Source organism: Netta rufina (genome assembly GCF_964035555.1).
Source record: "Netta rufina genome assembly, chromosome: 2".
NCBI classification, from domain to species: domain Eukaryota; kingdom Metazoa; phylum Chordata; class Aves; order Anseriformes; family Anatidae; genus Netta; species Netta rufina.
The window spans coordinates 47,600,471-47,625,655 of record NC_140124.1 but is presented as its reverse complement, the minus strand read 5'-3'; the positions used below and the strand labels follow the sequence as shown (position 1 = coordinate 47,625,655).

Here is a 25,185-nt window from a genome sequence, read left to right as displayed (position 1 = left end):
GGTAGTGATCTACCATTCAGAGAAAGGAAATGTGCACATTGGTGGGTTTTTGTTTTGTTTTGTTTTGTTTCCTTCTTGTCTTTTCTGCTGCTTCACTTTAGCCAGGATTATTCTTCTGTAGGTTTTCTTCAGAAAGCCTCAGTTTGATCCTTTTGTGTAAGAGCAAGGATAGTGTCAAGAGCTGCAAATCGCCTGCAACCATTGCCCTTAGGAGTGAGAGCAAGCATATCCTGATAAACTAGATTTGTGCAGTGGGATGAAAGCTTCTTTGTTCGTTACCTAATGGAAGAAGAACCTCCTAACTTAATTATGACGTGAGAGGAGCCCCTAAAAACAGCGTTTTGTCCCATGTGTTATGTCTGTGACAAAAATACTTATGACCATATTAGTGTAGTGAGGCAGATACAAATTCTAGTCTTCATACCTATCAAAATTAGAGAGGAAGTTGATTACAGGCTGAGCTACTACATCAGGAAAACCAGATTCTCTCCTCCCTGTGATATGCTTAAGATCTTGGCAGGGCAGCAATTTCAATGGGACAAGTAATTAATTTTCTTTCCATACCAGAATGCCCTCCGGGAGACAATGGGAGGTACATGTACATCATGCCAATAGGAAGCTGATTTAAAAACAGCTTGAAGTACAAAGCGCTGCAGCCTTTCATGGTGTTTTATACAAGGATCACAAAAGCAGGATCTGAAGATTCCTATCTTAAACGTGAAAGGGGAAGAACACCTCAGCACTTTGGATAATATCTTGGGGTAGCAGGGCTTTTGTACTCGAAATGTGTATCCAGTTACTCCCTCGCAAGTTGGGGAATGCTGTAGTTAGCGACTGAAGAAAAATCTGTTACTTTTTTTGCTGTTATGTTTAACAACAAGAATAACAGAATGTATAAACACTTAGAGAAGTGATGAAAGTAGGATGTGTCACTGTGCAGTAAAAATTTCCTCAGCTCTGTCTCACAGAAGACACCTGTGGTGAGCGTGTGGGCAGAAGTTGTTTATAGATGTGCCAGATTCTGAGATTGGCCATTGGTGAAACAGGCCTCTCCCACTGACACAGCCTCACAGCTCTTTAATGAGATTTTATCGCTATGATTTAGCATAGGCAAGCAGAACGATGTTTTACATTCATACCTAATAGCTGGTGTGTTCAGTGGGAGTTACATATCCCTCCAGTGTGGATGTATTCCTGCATGGTTACAAGAGTTTTCATGAACTCTTCCAAGTCAAACTGATTCACCAAATAAATATACACTTCCCATAAATAAATATACACTTCCCTTCCGCTCAAAGCCACCAGTGTATTAACACTTTTATGTGAGCATTTAGAGAGAAAACAGTGCTAGCCCTATAATTGTCCACATCAAAATCTATTTAAAGAAGCTGGTTATTATTCAGCTGGAGTTACCAGCAGTGAAGTAGAGGAGAATTGCCACAGTATTTCTGCTGTTGAATTAACAATCAAAGAACAGTCATCATCACCATTATTGTTTGTTTCTGTTCACATGTTCCAGATGCTCGTTTACAGGCTTTGTAAGGAAAGAAGTAAGGTTCTGTTGATTTTCCACTCATTGAGCCTGGGGGACTTTTTTTCCAGTGCTTTTCTACCTCAGAAAGCTTGTGGGGTCATCATGGTCATTGGTTGTTATAGGTTAGGTAATTTTAAATGGTCCACGGAGCTCCTCCTCTTTTTCTTTTAGAAATACCTACATTTGTCAGTACTTCCTATGAGCTTTTGGCTATAGGGCTAGTGGGTTAATAAATGCTCACTGGCGTTTCAAAAACATTTGTATTCCGTGAATAATAGATTGTAGGTGACTCCAACCACACAACATAAAAAGCTGTGGGTGTTTATCAGCCATTTATAAGCAATTTATCATTTATCAGGAGGGGATGGTGCAATCTTCCATTTATTAAGGTCTGTGAATCATGTACTAATCCTTTCTGCAGAATGTTAAAGGCTTGCTCAGAAATGAGACGTGAGACGCTGGCTTTTCAGCAGGGGCTGTCCGACTGGCAGCTGATAACATCACAGCAAATTCTTGGCAGCCCTGGGACACTTCAGAACATTGTTAACCTGTCCTGCAGCCAAGCACACAGTTAGTTGCTCTGTTTTTCAGTCATTCATTCCAACTGCTCTTAGCAGTAATGATTTTACTTTGGTAGCTAGCGATTTGTATCGATGTAACATGCTATTGGTACTTGCCTTCAAGAACTCCTACTTGGTGTTTCTTTGGTTTGCTCTCTGGCTAAATCTTTTTCTTCCCCCCTTTTTGTTTTTCCTGCTCCTCTTTTCCCCAGGGTGAATGTTCACAGAAGTGCTACAACATCTTTGTGCTGGAGACAGTGTGCGTGGCTTGGTTTTCGTTTGAGTTCCTCCTGCGATCCATCCAGGCAGAGAACAAGTGTGCTTTCCTGAAAACCCCACTCAACATCATCGACATCCTGGCTATCCTGCCTTTCTATATCTCTCTCATTGTGGATATGGTCTCTACAAAAAACAGCAGCAAGCCTGGCGGAGGAGCAGGGAACAAGTACCTGGAACGAGTGGGCCTGGTGCTGCGCTTTCTGCGGGCTCTGCGCATCCTCTACGTGATGCGATTAGCGCGGCACTCGCTGGGGCTGCAGACCCTGGGGCTCACCGTGCGCCGGTGCACGAGGGAGTTTGGGCTCCTCCTGCTCTTCCTTTGCGTTGCCATGGCCCTCTTCTCGCCACTGGTGTATCTGGCTGAGAGCGAACTGGGAGCCAAGCAAGAATTCACAAGTGTCCCCACCAGTTACTGGTGGGCTGTCATCTCCATGACCACTGTTGGCTACGGGGACATGGTGCCTCGTAGCATCCCTGGACAAGTGGTAGCCCTGAGCAGTATCCTGAGCGGTATTTTACTGATGGCCTTCCCGGTCACCTCCATCTTTCATACCTTTTCCCGTTCCTACAGTGAGCTGAAGGAGCAGCAGCAACGAGCAGCAAGCAGGCAGATGCGCCAGCTAGAAGAGAGCACCAAGCTCACAGGTGGTGACAGTGTTGCATCCCCACTAGATGCTGCCAGGGAGGTGGGTCAGCCAGCGGTGGACCAGGAAGCCAAAAGAAGTTAATTCTCAACAGTTAAAGTGAGTTGGCAGTACAAGAAGCAGTAGACATGAGGTGGAGGATCAATTCTGCAATCAGAACCGCCTGAATTGCATAAATTAGGGGCAGACACACACAAGATTTTCCCCAAAGACCAACTTTTGATCTTAAGGGCCTACTGAAAAGCATCCCTAGGAACTCTACCAAGTTCGGCTCTGCTCCATCACTATTTGTAGGGCATTTCTTTTCTATTGAGCAACTGGTTTTGGCAACCTCAAGGAGCAGCTGTTGAATGCAGCCAGACAGGAGGATATATTGAAGCACCAAGAGTCCACACCGGGGTGCTGTTTGGTGGGGCAGTGAACGTGTCGCCTCCTCCCTGCTCTGTGACACCGTGCTCGACATGCCGAGTGAGGGGTTTCCCCTGGTGTGCTCCGTGCACAGGGAGTTCATTTTGGCAGCTCCACCGAGGAACATGAATCTCAGACAAGCAAAGGGATGAGGGGGAGAGAAGGGCAGAAATAACTCTTCGGCTTTCACAGGGGCTTGGTTTTGTCTGTCTTACAAATCAGGCACTGCCAGCTGCCAGCTCCAACGTGTGCTCTAGCTCAGTACGCGCTATTTAGTAAATATGCATATTTACCACAGTGAGCTTTGTATCTTAGCCCCATGACAGAAATATACATAGAAAATCTTCCCGACTGTTGTACTGAATGTTGAATTGTTGGTTTTCTTTTTTTTTCTTACAGTTGAATATAAGAAATACTTTTACAATTCACAACATTTCTCCATTTTCTTTTAATGCTTTCCATCTCCCATACATCAAAACCACGTTTAACAGAAGAATAAACCTCAAATACGTCCTGCCCAAGAAGGGGAAGGTGATGTTATACCGGCAATGACTCCCAGTTCTGCATACTCTTCCTCAGTGACTGCAGTCAGGACCAGTTCAAATTGAGTAAAGTCAATGATACTCCTCCAGTGGCCTAAGCTGCAGCATAGCAGCTGTGAGCTACGTTAGGAGTAGGCTTTTTTCCCCACTACTAAGAAAAAGATGATCCTGTCATCTAAAAATCAATATTATTGTTCTGTCTGTTCCCCCCGGCTCTCAAAAAAAAAAAAAAAAAAAAAAAAAACAACTTGTCAGTTGGAAGGGAAAATGAGTATGGTGTCATCTGCATGTTGTTTACTGCTGCTCGTCTCATGAGCTTTCCAGTCCTCTAATGTATGGTTTTGCTACTTGAGGAGCCATGTAGCTGATCTAAGTCAGTGCACTGTGTGCATTTTTAAGTATTCCTAGAAGTGGGATACTTCAGGAGACAGCAGGAAACAGGGCACAAATGCCTCTTGTACCTACAGCTCCATTGGTATTAGCAGAGCTGTAGGACCAACCCCGTGGTGTCGTCCTTCATATTCACCTCATACCAGGAAGGGAACAAAATATTAAAGGTGGGTTTGTTGGTTTTTTTGGTTGCTTTTTTTGCCTCAGCTTATAGCACCAACCCTACACTAGCAGAGTTCTGTATTAAGCCATTCCTTATAGGAATGGAGCAAGGGGGGAAAAAAAGGTTACACTTGATTTTGATAAAAATGGGAAGCTGTGTTGCAGAACAAGTGCCTCTAGTGATGCTTACAAGTTGCATGATGGGGGGAAGGTGATGTTTCTCTGTGCTGGCATGTGCCTGATGGAGTCAGCAGGCAAGACACACACACATACGCATACACATGCAGCCTCTGCTCGGGACAGCCACGAATGCATTTTGCAGGGAGGGGAGGGCTCGATTCCCTCTCAATGCCACCTGCCTAGGGAAGGGAGCTTCGTGTGCCTGTTTCTGGGGACGGGAGCAGGGCTGTGGAGGCACGTGGCTATGGGAGGCTCCCAGCATCAGGGCTGCAGGACACACTCTGGGCTTCGTGCTTGCAGCCACCAGAGCTGCAGCCCTGGCACTGCTCCCTTGCTGCCGCAGCAGAGGGTGCCTCAGGGAAGCACAGCCATGCCAGACACCCCCGAGCACTGCTGTGAGATGTGAAGGGAGCACACTGAGCCCAGGCACTCAGAAGGCTGTATCTGGGTCTCCAGTCCCCTGGCTGCACTGAGTTACAAACAAACTCAGGGCTGTGCCACCAGTCACAGCCTGCTGCCACACGGAGCTCGCTTTCGTGTGCCAGGCGAGGAGGGTGATGGATGCCACCTGTGCTGACTCAGACTCCTGGCAAACCAATACCAGCGTTAGGTTGCTGTGACTCACTGAGAGATTTGAATTTATTTTTTCTTAAATCCTGACACAGGAGTTTCTTGCATCAAGGCTTATTAAGGTTTAACACTGAGGTTCAGCATTGCGGCTGGGTAAATCCAGCAAAGCGAAGAACGTGGGTGGGCAAGGCATGGCACGGCGATGAGGGGGGGACAGCGCATTTTATGATGTCTTGGTGTGCATTCAGGTGAAAGCCTTCCGTGGTACTTATGTCCCAAGCACATCCCCTTCAGTTCAGAGCTAAATCTCTGGTGTGAATGCAGTGAGCAGCGGCCCCTCAAAGGGTGCAGAACACATCTCCTCAGGGGGGTAGGGCCCATGAACTTTCATCAGTACTAGTTTACTCCTAACAGCTTACTCACCTTAAAGCAGACATCCTTGCAGAATGAAGAGCTTCACGCTTGCAGTGCTAGCAAATAAGCTTTAATTAATGCCTCCCATGGTCCTACAGCGTGAAAAAACTACCCTGAGACAGCTAACTGCAGCTCTGCAGCTGTGCAGCAAAAGTTGACACCCATTATTGCTGCGGTCCATCAAGTTGCTATTGTCCTACAACAGCGAGTTCTTTGTATTTTCAAAAGGCACATAATTAATTCCAGCACACACGGATTTTTAATAAAGTGACAAAACCCACTCATCATGTTTGTTAGTCGAGGTCTGACTTTTAATAAAGTTTCATTTTATCTATTGAGATGACAGATGAGGAGACAAATATAAACCAGGAACCTTTTAAACAAATTATTTTTGGAAGCTGTATAAAGTTCTGGTGCACGCATTGCCAGACATGAAAGATACCCAGAGGACAGTGAGTTCCCCCCAGCATAGCTGTTATTATGAGTGATGGCTATTACTTTTGATCAATAGCTGGAGAATTGTTGGTTTTGTGTGTGGTTGTTTTCCTTGACATGGCACATGAATGATTTAGGGCCATTTATCACTAACTAGAAAAAATGCTGTGCTAGTGCCTGCATGCATGCCAGTGCCAGTAGATAGCTATATATACTTCTTGTGAAGCACAATCTAACACTTCATGGTTGCAGCACATTCTCTTTGCATCAAAGAAAAAAAAAAAATGTCCTCTCTGGCATGGGACTGAGATGTCTGAGAGCTAAAAATGTGGTAACACGCTTGTAAAGGGACAGTGTTAGAGGGAGTGGCACAAAGTCAGGCACAATTCCTGCTACTGGTATGGCACATGTACAGCCATCTTCCACCTCAGAGCAACCTTAATTAAGAAAAATTACTATCATAAGAAAACCATGACAGTCGAAACACTCAGTGGTCACCCAAACAAAGGTTGCTGTCACAGCAACAGGGCCAGAACAGGCATAACCTGTGGCAGCCTCACAGCAGCTGCTTCACAGGGAGCACAATATCCACAGCTCTCACAGCACCTCACTCCAACTAAATATAGCCTTAACAGAGTTTGAAGCACTGGAGCAGAAGAGGGAAGAGGCAGACGAAAAGAGTAAAAAAATCCCGTGTGGTTCTGCTGGCCCGCCTGAGGCTGAGCAAAACCCCTCAGCTGCAGCTTAGCACAGGTAGGACAGTACCTGTGAGAGTCAAATCCAAGTAAGCTGGGACACAGAAGGGGCAGGATGGAGGTCTGGAAGTCAAAAGCCTTACTGAAGTCAAGGTAGACCACATCCACAGCCTTTCCCTCATCCACCAAGCACGTCACTTTGTCATAGAAGGAGATCAGGTTCATCAAGCAGGACCTGTCTTTCATAAACCCATGCTGACTGGGCCTGACCACCTGGTTGCCCTGCAAGTGCCGAGTGATGACTCTCAAGATAATCTGCTCCATGAGTTTCCCTCGCACTGAGGTCAAACTGACAGGCCTATAGTTCCCCGGGTCTGCCCTCCGGCCCTTCTTGTAGATGGGCATCCCATTTGCTAGCCGCCAGTTGACTGGGACCTCCCCTGATAGCCAGGACTGCTGATAAATGATGGTAAGCGGCTTGGCCACTCCTCCACCGGTTCTCTCAGTATCCTCGGGTAGATCCCATCTGGCCCCATCAACTTGAATACATCCAAGTGCCGTAGCAGGTTGCCAACCATTTCCTCATGGATAGTGAGGGCCACATTCTGCTCCCCGTCCCCTTCCACCAGTTCAGGGTACTGTGTATCCAGAGAGCAAATGGTTTTGCCACTAAAGACTGAGGCAAAGAAGACATTAAGCACCTCCGCCTTTTCCTCACCTTTTGTAACTAAGTTCCCCCCCCGCACCCAGTAAAGGATGGAGATTCTCCTTAGTCCTCTGTTTTGTGTTGATGTATTTGTGAAAACATTTTTTGTTGTCTTTGATGGCAGTACACAGACTGAGCTCCAGATGAGCTTTGGCCTTTCTAATTTTGTCCCTGCACCACCTCACAACATCCTTATAGTCCTCCCGAGTGGCGCACCCTCTTTTCCAAAGATTGTAAATCCTCTTTTTTCTCCTAAGCACAAGCCACAACCCTCTGTTCAGCCAGGCTGGTCTTCTTCCCCGCCGGCTTGTCTCTGGCCACGTGGGGACAGACCATTCCTGCGCCATTAAGATTTCCTTCTTGAAGAGCGCCCAGCCTTCCTGGACTCCTCTGCCCTTCAGAACCGCCTCCCAAGGGACTCTGCCAACCAGTGTCCTGAACAGTTCAAAGTCGGCCCCCCGCAAGTCCAAGACAGCGGTTTTGCTGGTCCCCTTCCTGGCTTCTCCAAGAATGGAGAACTCTACCATTTCATGGTCACTCTGCCCAAGACAGTTTCCAAACACCACATCTCCCACCAGTCCTTCTCTGTTTGTGAAGAGAAGGTCTAGCAGGACACCTCCCCTGGTAGGCTCACTAACCAGCTGTGTCAGGAAGCTATCTTCCACACTCTCCAGAAACCTCCTAGACTGCTTTCTCTGGGCTGTGTTGTGCTTCCAGGATATATCTGGGAAGTTGAAGTCCCCCACAAGAACAAGTGCTGACGATTTCGCAACTTTTGTCAGCTGCCTGTAGAACTCCTCATCAGTCTCCTCTTCCTGGTTCAGTGGTCTATAACAGACCCCCACCAGGATGCTTGCCTTGTTGGCCTTCCCACTGATCCTAACCCATAGGGACTCAACCTTATCATTCCCAGCCCAAATTCCACGACATCAAAACTCTCTCTGATACAGAGAGCCACACCTCCACCCCTTCCATGCTGCCTGTCCCTTCTGAAGAGCCTACAGCCAGACACTGCAGCACTCCAGTCCTGAGAGTGGTCCCACCACGTTTCCATGATGGCAACCAAGTCGTAGCCTGCCTGCCGCACGATGGCTTCCAGCTCCTCCTGTTTGTTACCCATGCTGCATGCATTAGTGTAGATGCACTTCAGCTGGGCCATTGCCTTCTCTCCCAGCCTTGCCATTGTTCCCCCTGGCACAGCTCCAACAAGCCTTGTTTCAGCCCCGTCCCCCTTCTCACCTAGTTTAAAGCCCTCTCAATGAGCCCCGCCAGCACCTGGCCCAGGATCTGTTTTCCCCTTAGAGATAGGGACCCATCTGCGGCCATCAGGCTGGGTGCCGAGTAATGCGCCCCATGGTCAAAAAAACACAAAATTTCTGTGTTGGCACCAGCCTCTGAGCCACGTGTTTATCAGGTGGGCTTTCCGCGTCCTCTCTGTACCCCTCTCTACCACCGTAGGGATGGATGAAACCACCACCTGTACTCCTGCTCCATCCACTAACCGTCCCAGTTCCCTAAAGTCCCGTTTGATAGCCTTCAGGCTTCTCTCTTCAATGTCATCACTGCCAGCCTCGACTATTAAAAGAGGATAACAGTCAGAGGGGTGAATCAGGTCGAGAAGCTTTCTGGCAATGTCCCTGACCCTGGCCCAGGGAGGCAGCAGACTTCCCTACGGGTAGGGTCAGGCCGACAAATAGGGCCCTCTGTTCCCATGAGCAGGGAGTCGCCCACAGCAATCACCCTTCTTTCTGTCCTGGTGGAGGCAGTCCTGAGGCGTGGAGTCGACTTCCTTGCCCTAGGCATCCTCCTGGGTACACTTTCTACCTCTTCCTCACCCACCAGTCTCTCAAGCTCCAGGGCCTCAAACCTGTTGTGTAAGGGCACCTGGGAAGGTGGGGCCGGTAGGGGAGGGCATCCCCTGCGATGTCAAGCAGGGACCTGTCTCCATTCCTCCTCAACTCCCAGGTCCCCTCCCTCTGCCCGACAGCAGCAGGGCAAGGGGTCCACCCCCATTTGGGGTGTCTCACCCCAGTACCTGTCCTTCAGGCCCCGCAGGGAGTTGCTCCACCAGTCTATCTCCCGCTCACACTCCCTGATATCCCCCAACCTCTCGACCTCCTCCTTGAGCTCTGCCACCAGGAGGACCAGGTCGTCCACCTGCTCGCACCTCACACACACAGTCTCTGCCCCCCGCAGGTGGTAGCAGCAGGCTCAGGCACTCCCTGCACCCGGAGACCTGAACTGAGCGGGCAGTCGGTCTGGGTGTGTACAGACTTCCTAGAGAGCGCTGTGCCCGGTGTACACCATTGCAGCTGAGCTAGCGGCAGACCGCCATTAGAGGAGGTGTTCGTATGGGCGGGGGGGAGCGCTCAGCTGCATCCTGTCTTTGACCTCTTTGTGCAGTTTGCCTGACATGGTTTTGTTTGCTTGTGTATTTTTTGTTTGTTTGTTTGTTTGTTTGTTTTTAATCTACATAGTAATCTCTTGGTAATTTGTTTTTACCATGAACATCACAACCATACAAGAGGGTAGGTTAAAAAAAGATAGTTAAGTTTGCCCCAGAATGTATGAAAGAGCTGAGGACAGATATGCACAATTCCTGTCATCCTCTATCACGATCTCCCAACAAGCTACACCTTGTGCTTACCCACCCATCAGGAGGAAAAACACTGCTAATTATTTCGATGGATGATGCTCTGTACAGGATGAATTACAGTAACAGTTATGAAACATGTATCTTATATCCAAACAAAACACAGCAATGCTGCAGTTTATGTATAATAGGTTTCTTTTATTTAAAAAGCATTGCAACTGACAGAAAATAAATTCGTGAAATGTGCCATACATTCAAAGAGTTATTTAAAGTAATTGATTTATTTTTCTCCGAGGTGATCATTGATACAGATACTTCATGACAACTAAGGAACAAAGTTCTGTAACATCTTCTCTGTAAAGTATCTTGCAAGGTGATGTTCAACAGTTCCCAGCCGAGTCCTACCTTATTAAATGCCACATACAGAAGATGACTTTAGATGTGTTTTTACTGGCTTCTCTTCCAATATTTGCACCTCTAGTGTGAATGAGACTGCACACTGGTTTGGGTACTGGTGGCAGGCTCAAGAAACTGCCCAGGAGAGAGTCCCATATGGAAAAAACAAGTTATTTTATCAATAATACCTGTAGATTAAAGCCAAAGGGGTGGCCAAAAGTGTGCACTCCCAGGTGAAGCTGTAACATACAGAAGCGTATTTCTTAACAGCCATTTAATTTTTATATCCCCTTTTCATAGATTAGAAAAGACCACCATATACAAAAATCTTATCATTACAAGGTATTAAAAAAATCAGACCATTAAAACACACAGGAAAGTGTTCATTTGCATACAGTAGAAATACAATCCTCATTAAAGCAGCATACCAGAGAAGCCAGTTGTTAAATAAGTCTTCGATTAAAAAAGACAAAAGCCCAGATGTTCATTTAACATAACCAGAACACTGGAAAAAAAAAAAAAAAAAGAAAAAAAAAAAAAAAAAGAGAGAGGAACAAAACATTCATAGTCTGCCATGCCGGGTACATTGTCGTTGTAAGGTCACTTCAGGCCTAAAAGAGAAGGGTATCGAACAAGGAGCATTGAGGCAGTGCCCAGGCAGAGCATCTGTGCCCACCCCTCAGAAAGAGCAGCCTCCCTCCCTCCTGGTCTGCTGCATCTGCCTGGGCAGGAGGGACTTTGCAAGGATGCCCCTTACCTCCACCTTCAGCAGTGTCCCACAGAAGGGAAGGGTGGCCCAGCCTCAAGGGACAACCTCTGCTCACAGGTTTGGGGCTCAGTGCTCTGCCACCGACATGGCAGTGCCAAAACCAAATGGCACGTGCGGCACGAGCCCCGATGTCAGCCTGGACTGCCTGGGGAGCAGCAGGGGCACGGGTCTGCAAAGCAGCACAGACCGCGGGGCCAGCCCACTCCCCCCTGTCCTACAAGGGACATTCCTAACCAGGCGTCATGCAATTGCTGCTGTGGCCTGCTGCTGCTTTCCCAACAGAGGGGAGTTTGCCACCAGTGAAGACAGTCCAGACTCAGGTCATGAGATTCCCAAATAACATAGGGTAGGGAAAGTACCTGATTTACTCAGTGAAGTTATTAAACCTCAGACTTGCTCCCGTTGATAAGAAAACATAAGCTCTTGTGCTAATCTTGGAGAAAAAAAAATGATTCTCAGAAATCTATCCTAGCTTCTATGCCTTGCCTGCAGTCACACAGGGCTCATCCCGCAGCGGGGAGGGAGGTTCACAAAGAAGAAAGCAGCACAGGCATAAATGCTCCTGGGGCTCTGCATCTTGCTGTAGTTGTCTCAGCCCAACCGTGGTGGTTTCCTCATGGCAACTGGCAGAAGAAGCCCATGGGCTTGGGCACAGCTCCGTGAGGGTCCTACACCACCCACAGCTGCTAGACGTGCAGTGCTCAGAAAGGGCGCAGTGATCTATGCTGGCAAGCAGCCAGTACAGCCAACGTCTGTGTTTATAAATAAACTCTCTGCCCTATCAGCTTTCTCAGTCCCTCTGTCCAACTACAGACTTTTGATTCTCCAAAGAGCTTGGAAGATCTTAAGCAACAGAAAAAGGAAAAATGTGGACTCCTTCCTTGTTGGGTCAGCGCAAGAAACACCCCCAAATACAAACTGCTTCTTGTTTGGCATTAAACAGCGTGAACGTGACTCTCAGCTTCGACAAATCAAGTGGTCAGATGCTAGTCCTATTCCATAGGACATGACTTTGTCTCAAACTTTTTCACTTCTCCCTCTAGGGCAATGAAAGTGGACTCACTTCCACCTGTGTGGCTCTGATTTGCTGCCTAGAAGTACCTGCCTGGCAATGCACGTCTACTGGCCCCTGGGACAGGCATCTTCCAGCCCAGTCCTATCCTGTGCATGGCTGCAGCAGTCAGTCTGCTCCCAAATCCCATTGAGCAAGGCTCTGTTAGAGCCCCTCACACAATCTCCTGTTCGCTTCTCCTTTTGTCTGACCACTTGATCGACTGTGCCTGCTTTACACATGGTGCCTGTGCTCAGCCACCATTCCTCACGCTGACATTTCTGCCTGCTGCACTGATTCTGCAGCAGGCATGTGTTACAGTTCACTCTTCGGCATGCTGACACTTCATACTGTGTATGACTTGCTCATTTTTGGTAGTTCGCCTCTTTGCAGGGCTTCTCTCCCTTTCTGCTTACCCTTCTTCAACAAAAAAAGAGAAAGCTCCTACATTTGCTCTCCAATACTTCTTCCTACGTCATGGAGATACTGAATGCTAACGTATGCCACAACCTTCCTGCCAATATACAGACTTCATATTATATAAATAGGTAAAAGTCTCAGACAAAATATCCTATCATTTCTGTGGTGTAACATTTTTAAATAGCATTAAAAACACAAAACATCCAGCCCTTGTGATTAATATACAAACCTATGTGAATTGATAAGGCTCATAGGTACATATGCAAAAATAAAGTGTCCCTCCCCCCACCAGGAACCAGTTCTGTACAGCAAAGCCTGAGAACAGAGAGAGCAAGTTATTTAAAATAAAAACCCCAGAGCTGGAAGTGCAACCAGGCTTTCGATCCTTGTTCTCTTTTCTGCTTTCAGCTCAGCAATGCAGGAGTATTTACAAGTGGAAGAGGAGGTGCCGTGGCTGACCCTGCAGCGCCACTGACCTGCAGCCTGTCCTGCCCAGCGCCTCACAGGGCCTTGGTGCTGGCAGGGTGTGCCGTGTGGGAGGTGGGCTTCTGAGGGTAGGAGCTGTACAAGTAAACCTGCAGCAGGATAGCGATGTCCACGAAGACCTGCAGGAGTCCACAGATGGAGAACTGTAAAGGGGCCTGATTCAAGATAAAGTAAACAGTCTTGAAGGTGTCCCCACTCGTCCACATCAGCACCATCTTGACACTAAAAGATAGAGAAGAAGGGTATTGGTATTTATTGCAAGGAAGAACTCAGCGTGTGATTAGATCAGCTGTACCAGAGGATCCACCTACATCAGCAAGGGTTTATACTCTACGGTAGGCTGAGGTTCCTCTCTGCTAGGACACACAGCTTAGCCTCGCCATGAGGTGTGGTGCTGTACTTGGAAATTCTCCACCCCACAACCTCCGGTGCTCTTACCTCAGCAACTATAGCTTCAAATGCCATGGCTATGAAGGTACATTTTAGACATCCAATGTTTTAAAATGCCAAGATAGGATATTTGACTCAGAAGTGCTCTGTAAACATGACCAACACGCTGACAGCACTGACCATGAAACAAAGTAATCCAGTGCATGCAAAAAAAATCAGTTAACCCCAGCTTCTTCTTGTCTGTACAATTTTGCGCTTACACCATGTGAAGTAACAAGATATACCTGCTCCCTCGTGCACACACACTTTTTTAGCATCTTGTAGAAACAGAATAGCATCATGTTACTTTAGCATCAGGGAGAAACACACGTTTCTGATAGATACAAGAAATCTTTTCTTACTGAAGAAAATAAAAACCTAAAACCCGGAAAGATAGACTGTCCAGTAATAGAGAAAGAGGGGAAATCATGTGCCTGCAGCTGTTTACCAGAAGGCTGAATATCAACAGGGATTTTCATCAAGGACACAGAATAAGACCAATGCCCACCCAGACTTCCTTTTAATAAGCCATCTTTGCTTTTATCTTGCTGTCTCACCAAGACACCTCCTGTCCTGCAACCCAGCTCATGCATCACAAAAACTCTGGGGAACAGGAGCAAGTTCTTCAAACTTCACACAAACCATTTTTTTCTATGCCTTCAACAAAACATGAACAGCTAGCTCCTGAAGGCTGTTTCTGAGGTTAATGTGCTTTAACCGGAGAGTTTACAGAGCAGCTGGATAAGCGGCAGTAGACAAAAGCTTTGTAGTTCACAGTATGAGCATTGTGCATGATTTGTCGTAATTAGGAACAATTATGTTTTGCCAGCACTGACTTCAATTCATCAAATGCAGTCACGCACGCACAGCAGGTTAGGAGAATGTTCGCTTCCCTAACATTCAGCCAGGGAGCTAGCACAATTTTTGTTTTGGACACAAGTACACAACGCTGTTTTGCAAGCCAAATGCTGCAGCCCGCTCCCTCCTCAGACGGGAATGGTGGTCAAGAGCATCAGCTTATATTGACTCAGGGCACTACAGAAACATAGGCTTTTGTAATTCATGTCACCCGACTGACAGCATAAAACAAAAAGTCTGCGATGTTACAGACCTTTCAAAGAGAGGCAGTGTGTGGAAGTGCAAGCAATGACATGGGGCTGAGTGAGCAGTCACTCCCCACTCAAGGTAATTCTAAAAATGTACATAAATGATCAGAGAAGAAGGAAAACAACTGCTGAACCCACAGCATCATCTGTGCTCAGCACAAATAGTTTGCACCACCTGCCTTGCATCCATCCCCAGTCTCAACAGATCGCGTTATGTCCTACTTACGGGCGGTTTACACATGTAGGGGGGTGGTGGGGATTGTGTGGGATTTTAATTAGGTTGGATGGTGAACTCTGAGGGTAAGAAAACTGCCAATTTGCTTGCAGGCAGCCAAGATTCCTCCTCTTCTGCTTTTAAGCTTGTCAGTGATTGCTGGGCAGCTGATCACCATTTAAAAGCATGGCTGGGGACCAGCACTAGAGGTGCAGTATGTGCTAACCTTGGCAGGCCAGACAAACTGTTATGTCACCAACATAAAGTTAATTTAGGCATGCCACCAAAGATTTGAATAGGAATTTAACATACATGGGATGTTTGGCCTATATTCCACACGGAGAAAGCTAGCCAGGTTTTAAAAATGACCCCACAGTGCAGTGAAGACGTGGAAAAAATGCACTGTCAGGAGGTTTATAGTTTTAACAGTTTCAACACCCAAAGAAGGAATTATCACTGGGTGAAACCTTGTGGATACCTGCAGTTCAGCAGTGCCTTAGGAACCATACTCTAGACACAGACTTCTAGTTGTGTCACACATTGTGCTGAGTTTTGTATTGGGCTCACATGGCAAGGTTTTGTTAGCAGAGGGAGCTGCAGGGGTGGCCTCCGTGAGAAGAGTCCAAAAGTTGCCCCATGTTAGATCAGAGGCAGCTCCAGCTGGCTCCAAAGGGGACCTGCCACTGGCCAGAGCTGAGCCAACGAGCAATGCTGGCTTCACCTCTGTGAGAGCGCATTTAAGAAAGGCTAAAAAACGCTACACAACAGCAGCTGGGAGAGAGAGGAGTGAGAAGATGTGAAGAGAAGCAGCCTTGCAGCGCCTGATGGTCAGAGCTGTAGGAGGGCAGGAGGTGCTCCAGGCAGGCAGCAGCAGTTCCCCTGCAGCCTGTGCAGGGAGAGGCCCCTGGTGGAGCAGGCTGTCCCCCTGCAGCCCATGGGTCCCACATGGAGCAGATCTCCACGCTGCAGCCCCCCCATGGGTGGAGGAGCCCCCAGTGGAGCAGGTGGATGTGGCCTGGAGGAGGCTGCGGCCCATGGAGAGTCCCCGCAGGAGCAGGCCCTGGGCCGGAGCTGCAGCCCGTGGAGAGGAGCCCACGCAGGAGCAGGGGTCTGGGGGGAGCTGCCACCCACCCGTGGGGGACCCGTGCTGGAGCAGTTTGCTCCTGGGGGATGGATGGACCCCGTGGTATGGAGCTGTGTGGGAGCAATGCTTGAAGAGCTGCTGCCTGTGGGCAGCCCCTGCAGGCTCAGTTTGGGAAGGACGGCATCCTGTGGAAGGGACCCCATGGGGAGCAGGGGCAGAGTGACCATGAAGGAGCGGCAGAGATGAAGTGTTAGGGGCCGACCGCAGCCCCCAGTCCCCATTCCCTTGTGTCACTTCAGGAATGTAGAAGAGGGTGGATGGAGTGAAGGTGGTTTTAGTTTGGTTATAGTTCTCACTGCTCTAGCCTGTTATCAGTAGGCAATAAATTACATTCATTTTCCTTACACTGAATCTGTTTTCCCCATAATGATAACTGGTGAGCAATCTCTCTGTCCCTATCTCAATCCATGAGCTCTTTTTATCATTTTCTCCCCGTCTTTTTGAGGAGGGGGAGTGAGAGCATGTTGTGGTGGTACTGAGCTAGCCATCAGTGTTAAATCACCAGAGTTTACTAAAGCAAACTCAGGGTTTTGCTGGAAAACCACCTGTGAACTCAGCAGCTCACAATACCAACTGGGTAACTTGGTAGGTATTTCACGAGCCTTCGCATGTTCTCGAGTCCCTCTCTTCAGCTGGCATATCAGATGCTCAAGAAAAGCAGCAACATGCCGGGGATGTTCACCTAGATCTGCCAAATGCTCTATACACAAGAACATCTCAATTTGTCCTTTTCAAAAATGATTTTAGAAACATCACAGACAGTTTAAAAATCTAACAACAGCAATCAAAAAATGTACACCCTTCCTCTGTTGAATAGCTTGAACAAAACCTGCAAATCACCAAAGGACTGTAAAAATACAAAATATTATACAAAAACACATAAAATATTAGGTGTTCCTCAAACATTTTGTATTGCAGCTGCACCTAGCTTGCCAGAACCCAGGGTTAATGCAGCACAGTGACAGGGAGTGCTGGCTGCTCACTCTCCTCTGCTTCCCTCAAGTAGAGACTCGGTCTGGATGAAAGGAGCATGTACAGCACGGACCTGAAGGTGTGGGGGGTAACCCAAAACAGCTTGGCAAGGAAACGGGGACGAACAAGAAGTGAGAGGAGATGAAAAGCCCTGGAGGAAAGCTGGTAAGATACCAGAGGTTGGTTGGATGAGAAGGGGAAAAAGAGGCTACAACAGTGCAGGGGATGACAGCAAATGGAAGAAAAAGGCGAACTTGTGGTACAAGTCTTTGGGAAGAATGCAATAGTCATGGTCCTGCCCCCATACTTAGGCTGTGCAGTTGCTTCGTCCTTGCTGCATACGTCATTCACAGTAATGCAAAGGTGTGTGCATGATTGTGCATGACCAATTGCATGGTTATACCATCACTGCTCTCTAATTTCCAGCTACTGTTTCACTTCCAGACTGTATAGAAAAGCCAGTTTTTGTCTGCAGCTTCTCAACACTGCCCACTTGTTCGGGAAAGGGAAGTAATTTGTGAATTTTTTCTTACTTTTGGAGTAGAAAACAAAGAAAGCAACGAACTCTAGTCAGATCAGCTGCCATCCTATCTGCCTCAGAGGAGAAAAGAGCAGAGTGTCTGTGCAGAAACGTGGTTTTGTTGACCAAATAAATGTTTTTTGTTTTTTGTTTTTTTTTTCAGTTGGTTGTGGGGAAGAAACAGGAAAAAAAGGGAGTACACTTGAGCCTTTCCTCCAGTGTTCTGCTGTAACCTCTGCTCCGCTTGCTCCAGTCCCTTCCTGTAAGATGTCTGCAGCTCATTTTTAAAAAGCCACCAATATTCTAAAGGGGACAACCCACAAGTCCCTCAGCTTTCTTTCCCTGCAGGACTCCGCATGCCACATGACAGATGTGCAGGATGACAGTAACAGCCTGAGCTGTTACACAGAGCCACGTAATGCAGCAGCGGCTCTAGTGCAGGCTGTCAACAGTGGTGAGCAAGCCCTCTGCCTGGCTCTGCATCTCCAAAACACCACGCACCAGGTGCCACCAGCTGCCAGATCACAGCATCACAGTGCAAGAGGAGCTGCCATGGTGTTAACACAGATGAGTTTTGCTGCAAGAAGCAGGCAGGCCCTATCATCACCACTGGACAGCTCAGCACATGGAAGCTGCACACAGCAAAGCAGGATTTAGGAGTAAACAAACTGGTATCCCTCCAGGAACAGCCTAAAGCCACACCAGAGAGGCATGGAAGGCAGGAAATGTTCACTTTGTTGATATGAAGGATGTAATAATTAGGAGAGCATAATGTCCATTCTGCTCTTGGCACAAAGGAGTGAGTGGGTTACAGGAGTGCAGAACCACAGAGCAATTTGAGGAGGCAGAAAGAAACAAATGGTAGCATTGGGTTCTGTAACAACAGAAGTGCCAACTGGAAGGGCAGGAGGAAGGAACTGCACAGAAATAGATGGTACTGCCAGAGGCCAAAGCAGATGTGAAGTAAAAATAGCACCTACCTGTAATGTAATGTAATGTAAAAGTAGTAAGTACTGCAGTGCCCAGTGACAACAAGCCTCGTAAAAGCAAGCACCTTCCTTAGATCATCATTTCTGATGACGACTAGGGTTGCGTTGCTAAATTCTATTGTTTAATATGGCAATATAAAAATGCCCTACAGTGCTTCTGTACTGTGCCACTGATAGCACGTATCATAAGGACACTGCACCAATATCATTTTCTAAACAAATAAATGGCATGCTGGAAAACAGCATTCATTTTTCTCAAGAAACGAACTTGCCTCATTCAGGTTCCTTGTACTTTGTGTATTAATTCTGAGGTGACAGCAACTCGAGATAATGTCGATGAGTACACCATTATCTACAGTCAGCCAATGAATCATGGTTTTTAAAGAATACTCAACAAATTATTCATGTGTAGAGTTTGTAAAGTGTATTAAAAAAAAAAAAAAAACACATTGTGTTTATTCTCTGTGAGTAACTGTACTAAAGTCTGTGTAATTTACAAAACAGTGAGATTAGCCAGATATTTAGGCTCAACACCCACCCCAGCCCCATTATCCAGAATTAATTCTGCTGGACTCAGAAAAGCTTTTCATTTTTTTCATTCCTTCTGCTGAAAACCTGGCTGTCACAATCTCAGATCTTTGATTTTCTGCTGGAGACTGTTGAGCATACTCTGCTCAACATTAGCCACTTCTTGGTCATTACACCTTTCTTCTGTCTTCATCTGGAAGAGCAAACTTGTAGAAAAAAATACACAAGAAGCCTCCTCCCTTCCCTCCCTGCTAAACCACTCCGTCTTAAGACTACTTGCAACCACCTATCACAACAACTTACGAACTGTGACACATTAGCAGAGCTGCAGAACAGCACTTTGAAGAACATGGTCTGATATTGGCACCAACCTACACAAAAACAGAAACATGGCAGTGCTCGCTTCCTGTTTGCTCTGTAGATTTTCTTACATCAATGTTATGACTGCATGTTTGTATCTTAACACGCAAACCCAAAAATACGCTGCATTCTGGAAGGTACAAAGAGAATCAGACATTAGATAGTGACTTCTGCTGCGAAATTCTGTAGTGGATTGAGCAGACATACTGGCACAAATAGCAACAGGAGGTACATGTTGCCCTGATGTAATTGCATCCTGTGACGGCCACAAACTTGGTGCCAACTGTGCTCAGGCAGTCAATGATCACAAAAATCCCAACAGCTATGTTCAATAACAGAAAAACGAATAAGATTTATTAATCTTCATCTACTTCACAAGCTGTTTTTTTCCTTCTGTCTCAGGCAAGTGGACCTAAAAAAAGGAGAATTAGCTTAGATTCCTTTTGTTCAAGACTTCTTAGTGGAAGGTGACCACAACTTCCCCAAATCATGGCCAAGAGCTAGACCAAGACACAGGCAATGCTGGATTCAAAGTCTGATTTTTGTAGATTGCCACAATTTCAGGCATTTACTCATATACTGGCAGCTGGCTTCCATATATACATGTATTAAAAAATGCAATAGTTCTTGGGATATAAAAGCAGAATAAAGTCATTTGAAGGCTGACAAGCAAGTATCGCCTTTGGGGGATAAGGTCCACATGAAAATAGCTTTTCAATGAACGTTCTCAACACTGCATTTGCTCTTGGGAAGTGAGGAAGAGGGGACAGAAAGTCTCTCTCTTGCAACCTTTTAAGCCGCTACCTCCCCCAAGCCATTTGCATGGGAATGTTTGGAAGAGAAAGCAGATTCTGTTACAATACCCTGACTCTGGAAAACTTTCAGCTCCCATCTGCAGCTCCAAAATAAGCTGCTTAGAGAAGACAACAAGTATCCCAAACACTGCACTTCAATCAGAGGCTGGCCTGCCTTCAACAGTGAAATGCAAAACCGGAAAACATGAAATCCTAATGGCGTGGTATTTTTAACACTGTACAAAACAAACAAAAATCAGTAAACACAGCATTTGTTCCTAACAAAACAAACAAACAAAAAGGCTTAACAAAGAAGGAGCTTTCCTGATGCTAGGCAAATCATTCAGCATGCCAGAAGTTGGGGGGGGTAAGCAACTTTGGGATCAGCTATACAAAGGCTGGAGTTTGAAATTCTGGGAACTAAATGTGTATATGGGTCCTTCTATGTATGCAAGCATAAATTTCTAATGCTCTACAGCCTTAGGCTATATGATGCTGCAGGAAGAAGGGCAGCAGATCTGAACAGCCTCAAACACCCTCAGTCTGCACAGCAGGTGTTAAAATAAACCTCTTCTGTGGATCAGAGGAAAGACTTGAACCACATCTCACACCAGTGCCCTCCTTCCAGGAAATGGAGAAATGGACACCAGCCAGGCTGCGAAGCCCAGGGCTGCTCAGACAAGTGGCACAAACATGCATCAGAAAGACTCTGAGTTCTGCTCCTGATGGGTTTGGAAGTTGCAAGAATTGTCGAGACAGGAAGATGCTTTCCTCAGGTCAAGGGGCTGGGAAACAAACCACATCTTGCACTGCTCACAGCACAGTCTGCTACCACCACAGGGCCCAGTAGTGTCAGTTCAGTGGAGATGGTCTAGAGCACACCTGAATTACAGCATCCTTTAGGATCTCCCTCACAAATTTGTTCTAGAGCATTTGTCCCCCTTTACCTCTCTCTCTTTCATTTTATACTTGTAAGTAAGTTGGGACACAATCAATTTAAAGAGGGATGAAATCCAAATGCAATCCAAAAGGGACAGACATCCCCTAGGCTAACTTCATCCCCAAACTCTTTCCCATCTTCTCTTTTGCCCAGTATGAATCCTGTTTTAGGAAATTCTCTAGCACAGGATTTAGTATCTGAAGGGACAGTTCTTCCACCACTACTGTGAAAGCTTACATGAAAATGCCAGGACGCCTTTCTTGTCATTTGATTCCATTCCCTTATGTTCACATATACCATTTCCAGCCATCCTCCCTGGAACAAATTATAACCCTACCTTTGAGCACCACCGAAACAGCTTTTTTTTGACAGCAAGTTTCACTTCTTTCATCATCCCACTCATGAATGTTACAAGCATTTCTTTCCCTCTTTCAGCTTTTGGGCAGACCATCCAGCACATCAGACACAGCACTGCTGGCTCTTCTTCTCTTTGTTTTTCCCTCAGTATCTGAAGAGCAGGGACCAGATGCACCATTGCAGGTCAACTGGAAACAGAAAATCCCATCTTTCTGGACCATTCTGCAAAGTCACTTCCCAGCCTAAATTCCACTAACCCGTTTTTTCTGCTATTCAACTATTTACCACTTTAATCACTCGCACTTTACAAATCTTCATCACAATTAATATCACCACTTTGGATATTTGCATGCTCACATCTCAATTTACATTTGTCCCAAGCAGAATCTCATTTTTCTTCCGTTCCAGTTTCCTTATCCAGCTTGGTCTTACTGCATGGAGGGGGGCAATTTTGTTGCCACATAAGCAAACAAATCATCCTTCTTATACAACTGGCTGCTGTGAACGACAGCAGAATCATCCAGGTGCTGGAATTCCAAGAATCAAAGCATTTTTGCTCCCAAATTTGTTAGGTGTCAAAGGAACAATGCATTTTTTAGAAAAGTTTCCTCTCTCAGGTTCCTGTAATAAGACCAACTCTGACCTTATGTGATTTGGCAATACCGGGCCTTAATTATGCAAAATAACTTGCATGAAACTTCCTTGCCAGCAGAAAACAGTGTGACCAGATTTAATGGAATGCTTTTGTTACAGAAGTACAAAAATTTTTCTCTTGTATTTCAAATTTTCAGGGCACAGAGAAAAGCACCAACCGAAGAGAGCATTGCTTGGACATGCAGGCAGTGCTTTATTCCCTTTAATGTGATGAAGCCTTGAACTATTTGTAAAAGATGAATGCTTTTGGTTTGAAGTCATTTTCTTTGAATTTGCTTTTTGAGCTGATGGGATTAGGTGCCAGGGGAAGAGAAAAGAGAAAGAGGTTCAATATGTACACGAGCTTTAGCAATCCATACCATGCTACAATCTGGATGATGCATAAGGAAGCTGATACTGCTGCTCATACACCGTCAGAAGTGCTGGAAGGGCGAGGGAAGGAAGGTCTCACACTCCCTCCTGTGTTTTTTTTCAACCCGCCTCTTCCTTCAGTTCCTGAAATTCCTATGTGTTGGGTATACAGGGCACAAAGAACTGTCTTTGGAGCCTCACACTGAGTGACTGCAAGTCTCGAGAGACTGAGTGACTGCAAGTCTCGAGAGAACAGCTCTGGGGAGACATGCCAGGCAAGAACAGAGATGAACATGGTGCTGGCCTCAGCACAGCAACCTGCAGGCAATGTGTCCACAGAAAGCCTGCAGACACTGAAGCACAGAAGAGGGAAGGGCAAGGACACAGGACCAAGGGCAGAGAGATCACAGGTTTGCTGGAACTGAAAAGAACGGGTGGGAAAATAGGAGAGGAGCTCTTTACTTCCAGGGATAGGAACAAAATGGTTTTCATGCTATCTGTTTACCTGCTGAGAGAGGACTCCATGCCATTCTGAGGGCACTTAAGAGAGACCAAGCCCCTTTATTTTCCTGATGTAGTAACTCTTAGAAGAGGCTAGCAATCTTCTGAGGACTTACACTTGCTTTACCCACTTAACTCTAAAGAAGACAGAAAGGGAATCTTTCTGGTGTTCATTAGAAACTCAAATGAAGAGGTGAAGAGAGAAGAGGTAAAGAGAAAAGTGCTAAGCCTTCCAAAATCTTGTCCATCTTGTCATGAAAACTCTTTACTGGCTGCTCCATAAATTTCTGCAAACTTGGATGTATATACAAAGACCAAAAGCGATAATCCCCAAAGAATAGTTTTTATAAAGGTCACTATAAAGGACAATAGTAACCAGCTAATCAGTGCTATAGTAGTGAAAGAAGAAAAGTCAGCAAAGCAAGATGATGAAAGAACTAAAACCCCCAGAAAAATCATGTGAATTATACAAGTGAACCGTACAATTACAATTAACTCTCTTTGTACTTTCATTGATAAAAGCACCAGATGAGACACAAGGCATTACCAACTCAGGTAACCATCATATTCAAGTGTCTACTTTAAAATTTTTATACAGGCATCCTTTATTCTTATCCTATTCTTTTTGATTTTGCTATCATCCATACAAGTTCTGGCAATGAGAAACAAGAGCTGGGGTAAAAACAAACAAACAAACAAACAAACAAACAAACCACAATACTGCCATTGACTGCATTCTCTACTCTTAATTTTCCTTCTTTTCAGCACTTTTTAAATCCTCTTCCAGCTTATTTTTCTTCCTCCTTTACTGAACTGTCCCAAGGAACCACAGATATTAACAAAATTGCTATAACAGATGTTGATGGTATCTGACATCTCTTTTCAATGGAACTAAATTTATTTATTAGTTAAGACGCTAATGTATAGTTCATGCCTTGGAAACATCCACAACTTTTGCCAGTTCTCTCTAATTTAGGGTTTTGTTTTCTTTTAAATACCATAACTCCAAAGATAATAACTCACTTGAGTTGTTCTACCTACTTGCTATTCAAAAATTCCCTCAGCCTAACTCAGCAGTACCATTTTTAGAGCACTTGACCAAAATGCCTAAATCCAAAATCTCACTAGTGTAGGTGACCAGATACTGGTTAACCAGTCCTAAATAAAGCCTTCTACATGTGTTTATCATGGCAGCTGACCAACCTAATGCAAGCAAAAAAGTCTAGCAGCTTTCATTAACCTTCAAGGAATTTGGATAAAGCGAGAACTTGTCTTTGGGACAACCCAAAGAAAAGACTTCCTCAGAAGCCAAAAGCTTCCCTTCAAAATTATATAGAACTGCACATGTTATAAAGGAAAAAGCTATAGAGCAGTTCTGAATAAAAGCAGCCTACAACAAAATTCTGTCTCCCCCAAAAATACCAACTTGTGTTTTTTTAAACTTGCTAATCACAGCGACCTACATCGCACTCTAATCTGACTGAATGCCATACCGAATTTTTCCTCGTTCAGCCTTTTCAGGTCAGCTTTCTCAAGACAGATTGAAAGGAACAGAAAAGCAGGCTAACCAATTGTGCCAGCTGTCCCTGAGTATCAAAGCTTTGAGCCTTTTACCCAGTGTTGGCCAAACTTGGCAAAGGATATGCAGAAAGGTCTACCTCTCAGGCAGACTCCAAGATACGCAGCCCAGCTCAGTCCTACTGCCGGATCCCCTTCCTGAACCTGGGGAGTTTCTACAATGCAGCAGCTTTGAAACTCCAAGCATTGCCTGGAAAGAAACCACAGCTCCACGGGGCTTGAGCAGCAGTTGACAGGCAAAGAGGGTCACTGCCAAGTGATTTTGATGAGCTTCTGTGAAAAACCTTCAATGATGGTCAATTATTGTCCCAGAACAGGGCAGGACAGCAGACAGGAATGCAAAAAAAAAGACTGCCCAGAAGCAAACCCACGCCTTGTGCAGTACCAGGGTTAACACAGCCCTGCGTAGGACAGCACACCTACAGCTTTTTCATAGTACACAAAGAGGAACACCCTCCACACTCCTCCTTCGGTACAGGCAGGTCTAATGAGATTATGAAGGGTGCATAATAAT

The 25,185-nt window shown here is 46.0% G+C and overlaps 2 protein-coding genes across 7 annotated transcripts in view; one reads left to right on the top strand and one right to left on the bottom strand.

Annotated features, from left to right (window-relative positions):
• KCNG2 (potassium voltage-gated channel modifier subfamily G member 2) overlaps positions 1-3,773 on the top strand; it is a 54,221-nt gene extending 50,448 nt beyond the window's left edge. For all 3 annotated transcript variants that reach the window (XM_084281253.1, XM_084281252.1, XM_084281251.1), the window contains one exon: positions 2,307-3,773. In XM_084281253.1, coding sequence (XP_084137379.1) covers positions 2,307-3,101 — 795 coding nt within the window. In that variant the 3' untranslated portion in view covers positions 3,102-3,773. The remainder of the gene's footprint in view (positions 1-2,306) is intronic.
• Positions 3,774-10,289: 6,516 nt separating this feature from the next.
• Positions 10,290-25,185, bottom strand: part of SLC66A2 (solute carrier family 66 member 2) — a 50,566-nt gene continuing 35,670 nt past the window's right edge. For 2 of the 4 annotated variants that reach the window (XM_084281254.1, XM_084281256.1), the window contains one exon: positions 10,290-13,456. In XM_084281254.1, coding sequence (XP_084137380.1) covers positions 13,249-13,456 — 208 coding nt within the window. In that variant the 3' untranslated portion in view covers positions 10,290-13,248. The remainder of the gene's footprint in view (positions 13,457-25,185) is intronic. The other 2 variants (XR_014618189.1, XM_084281255.1) reach the window with 2 other exon arrangements.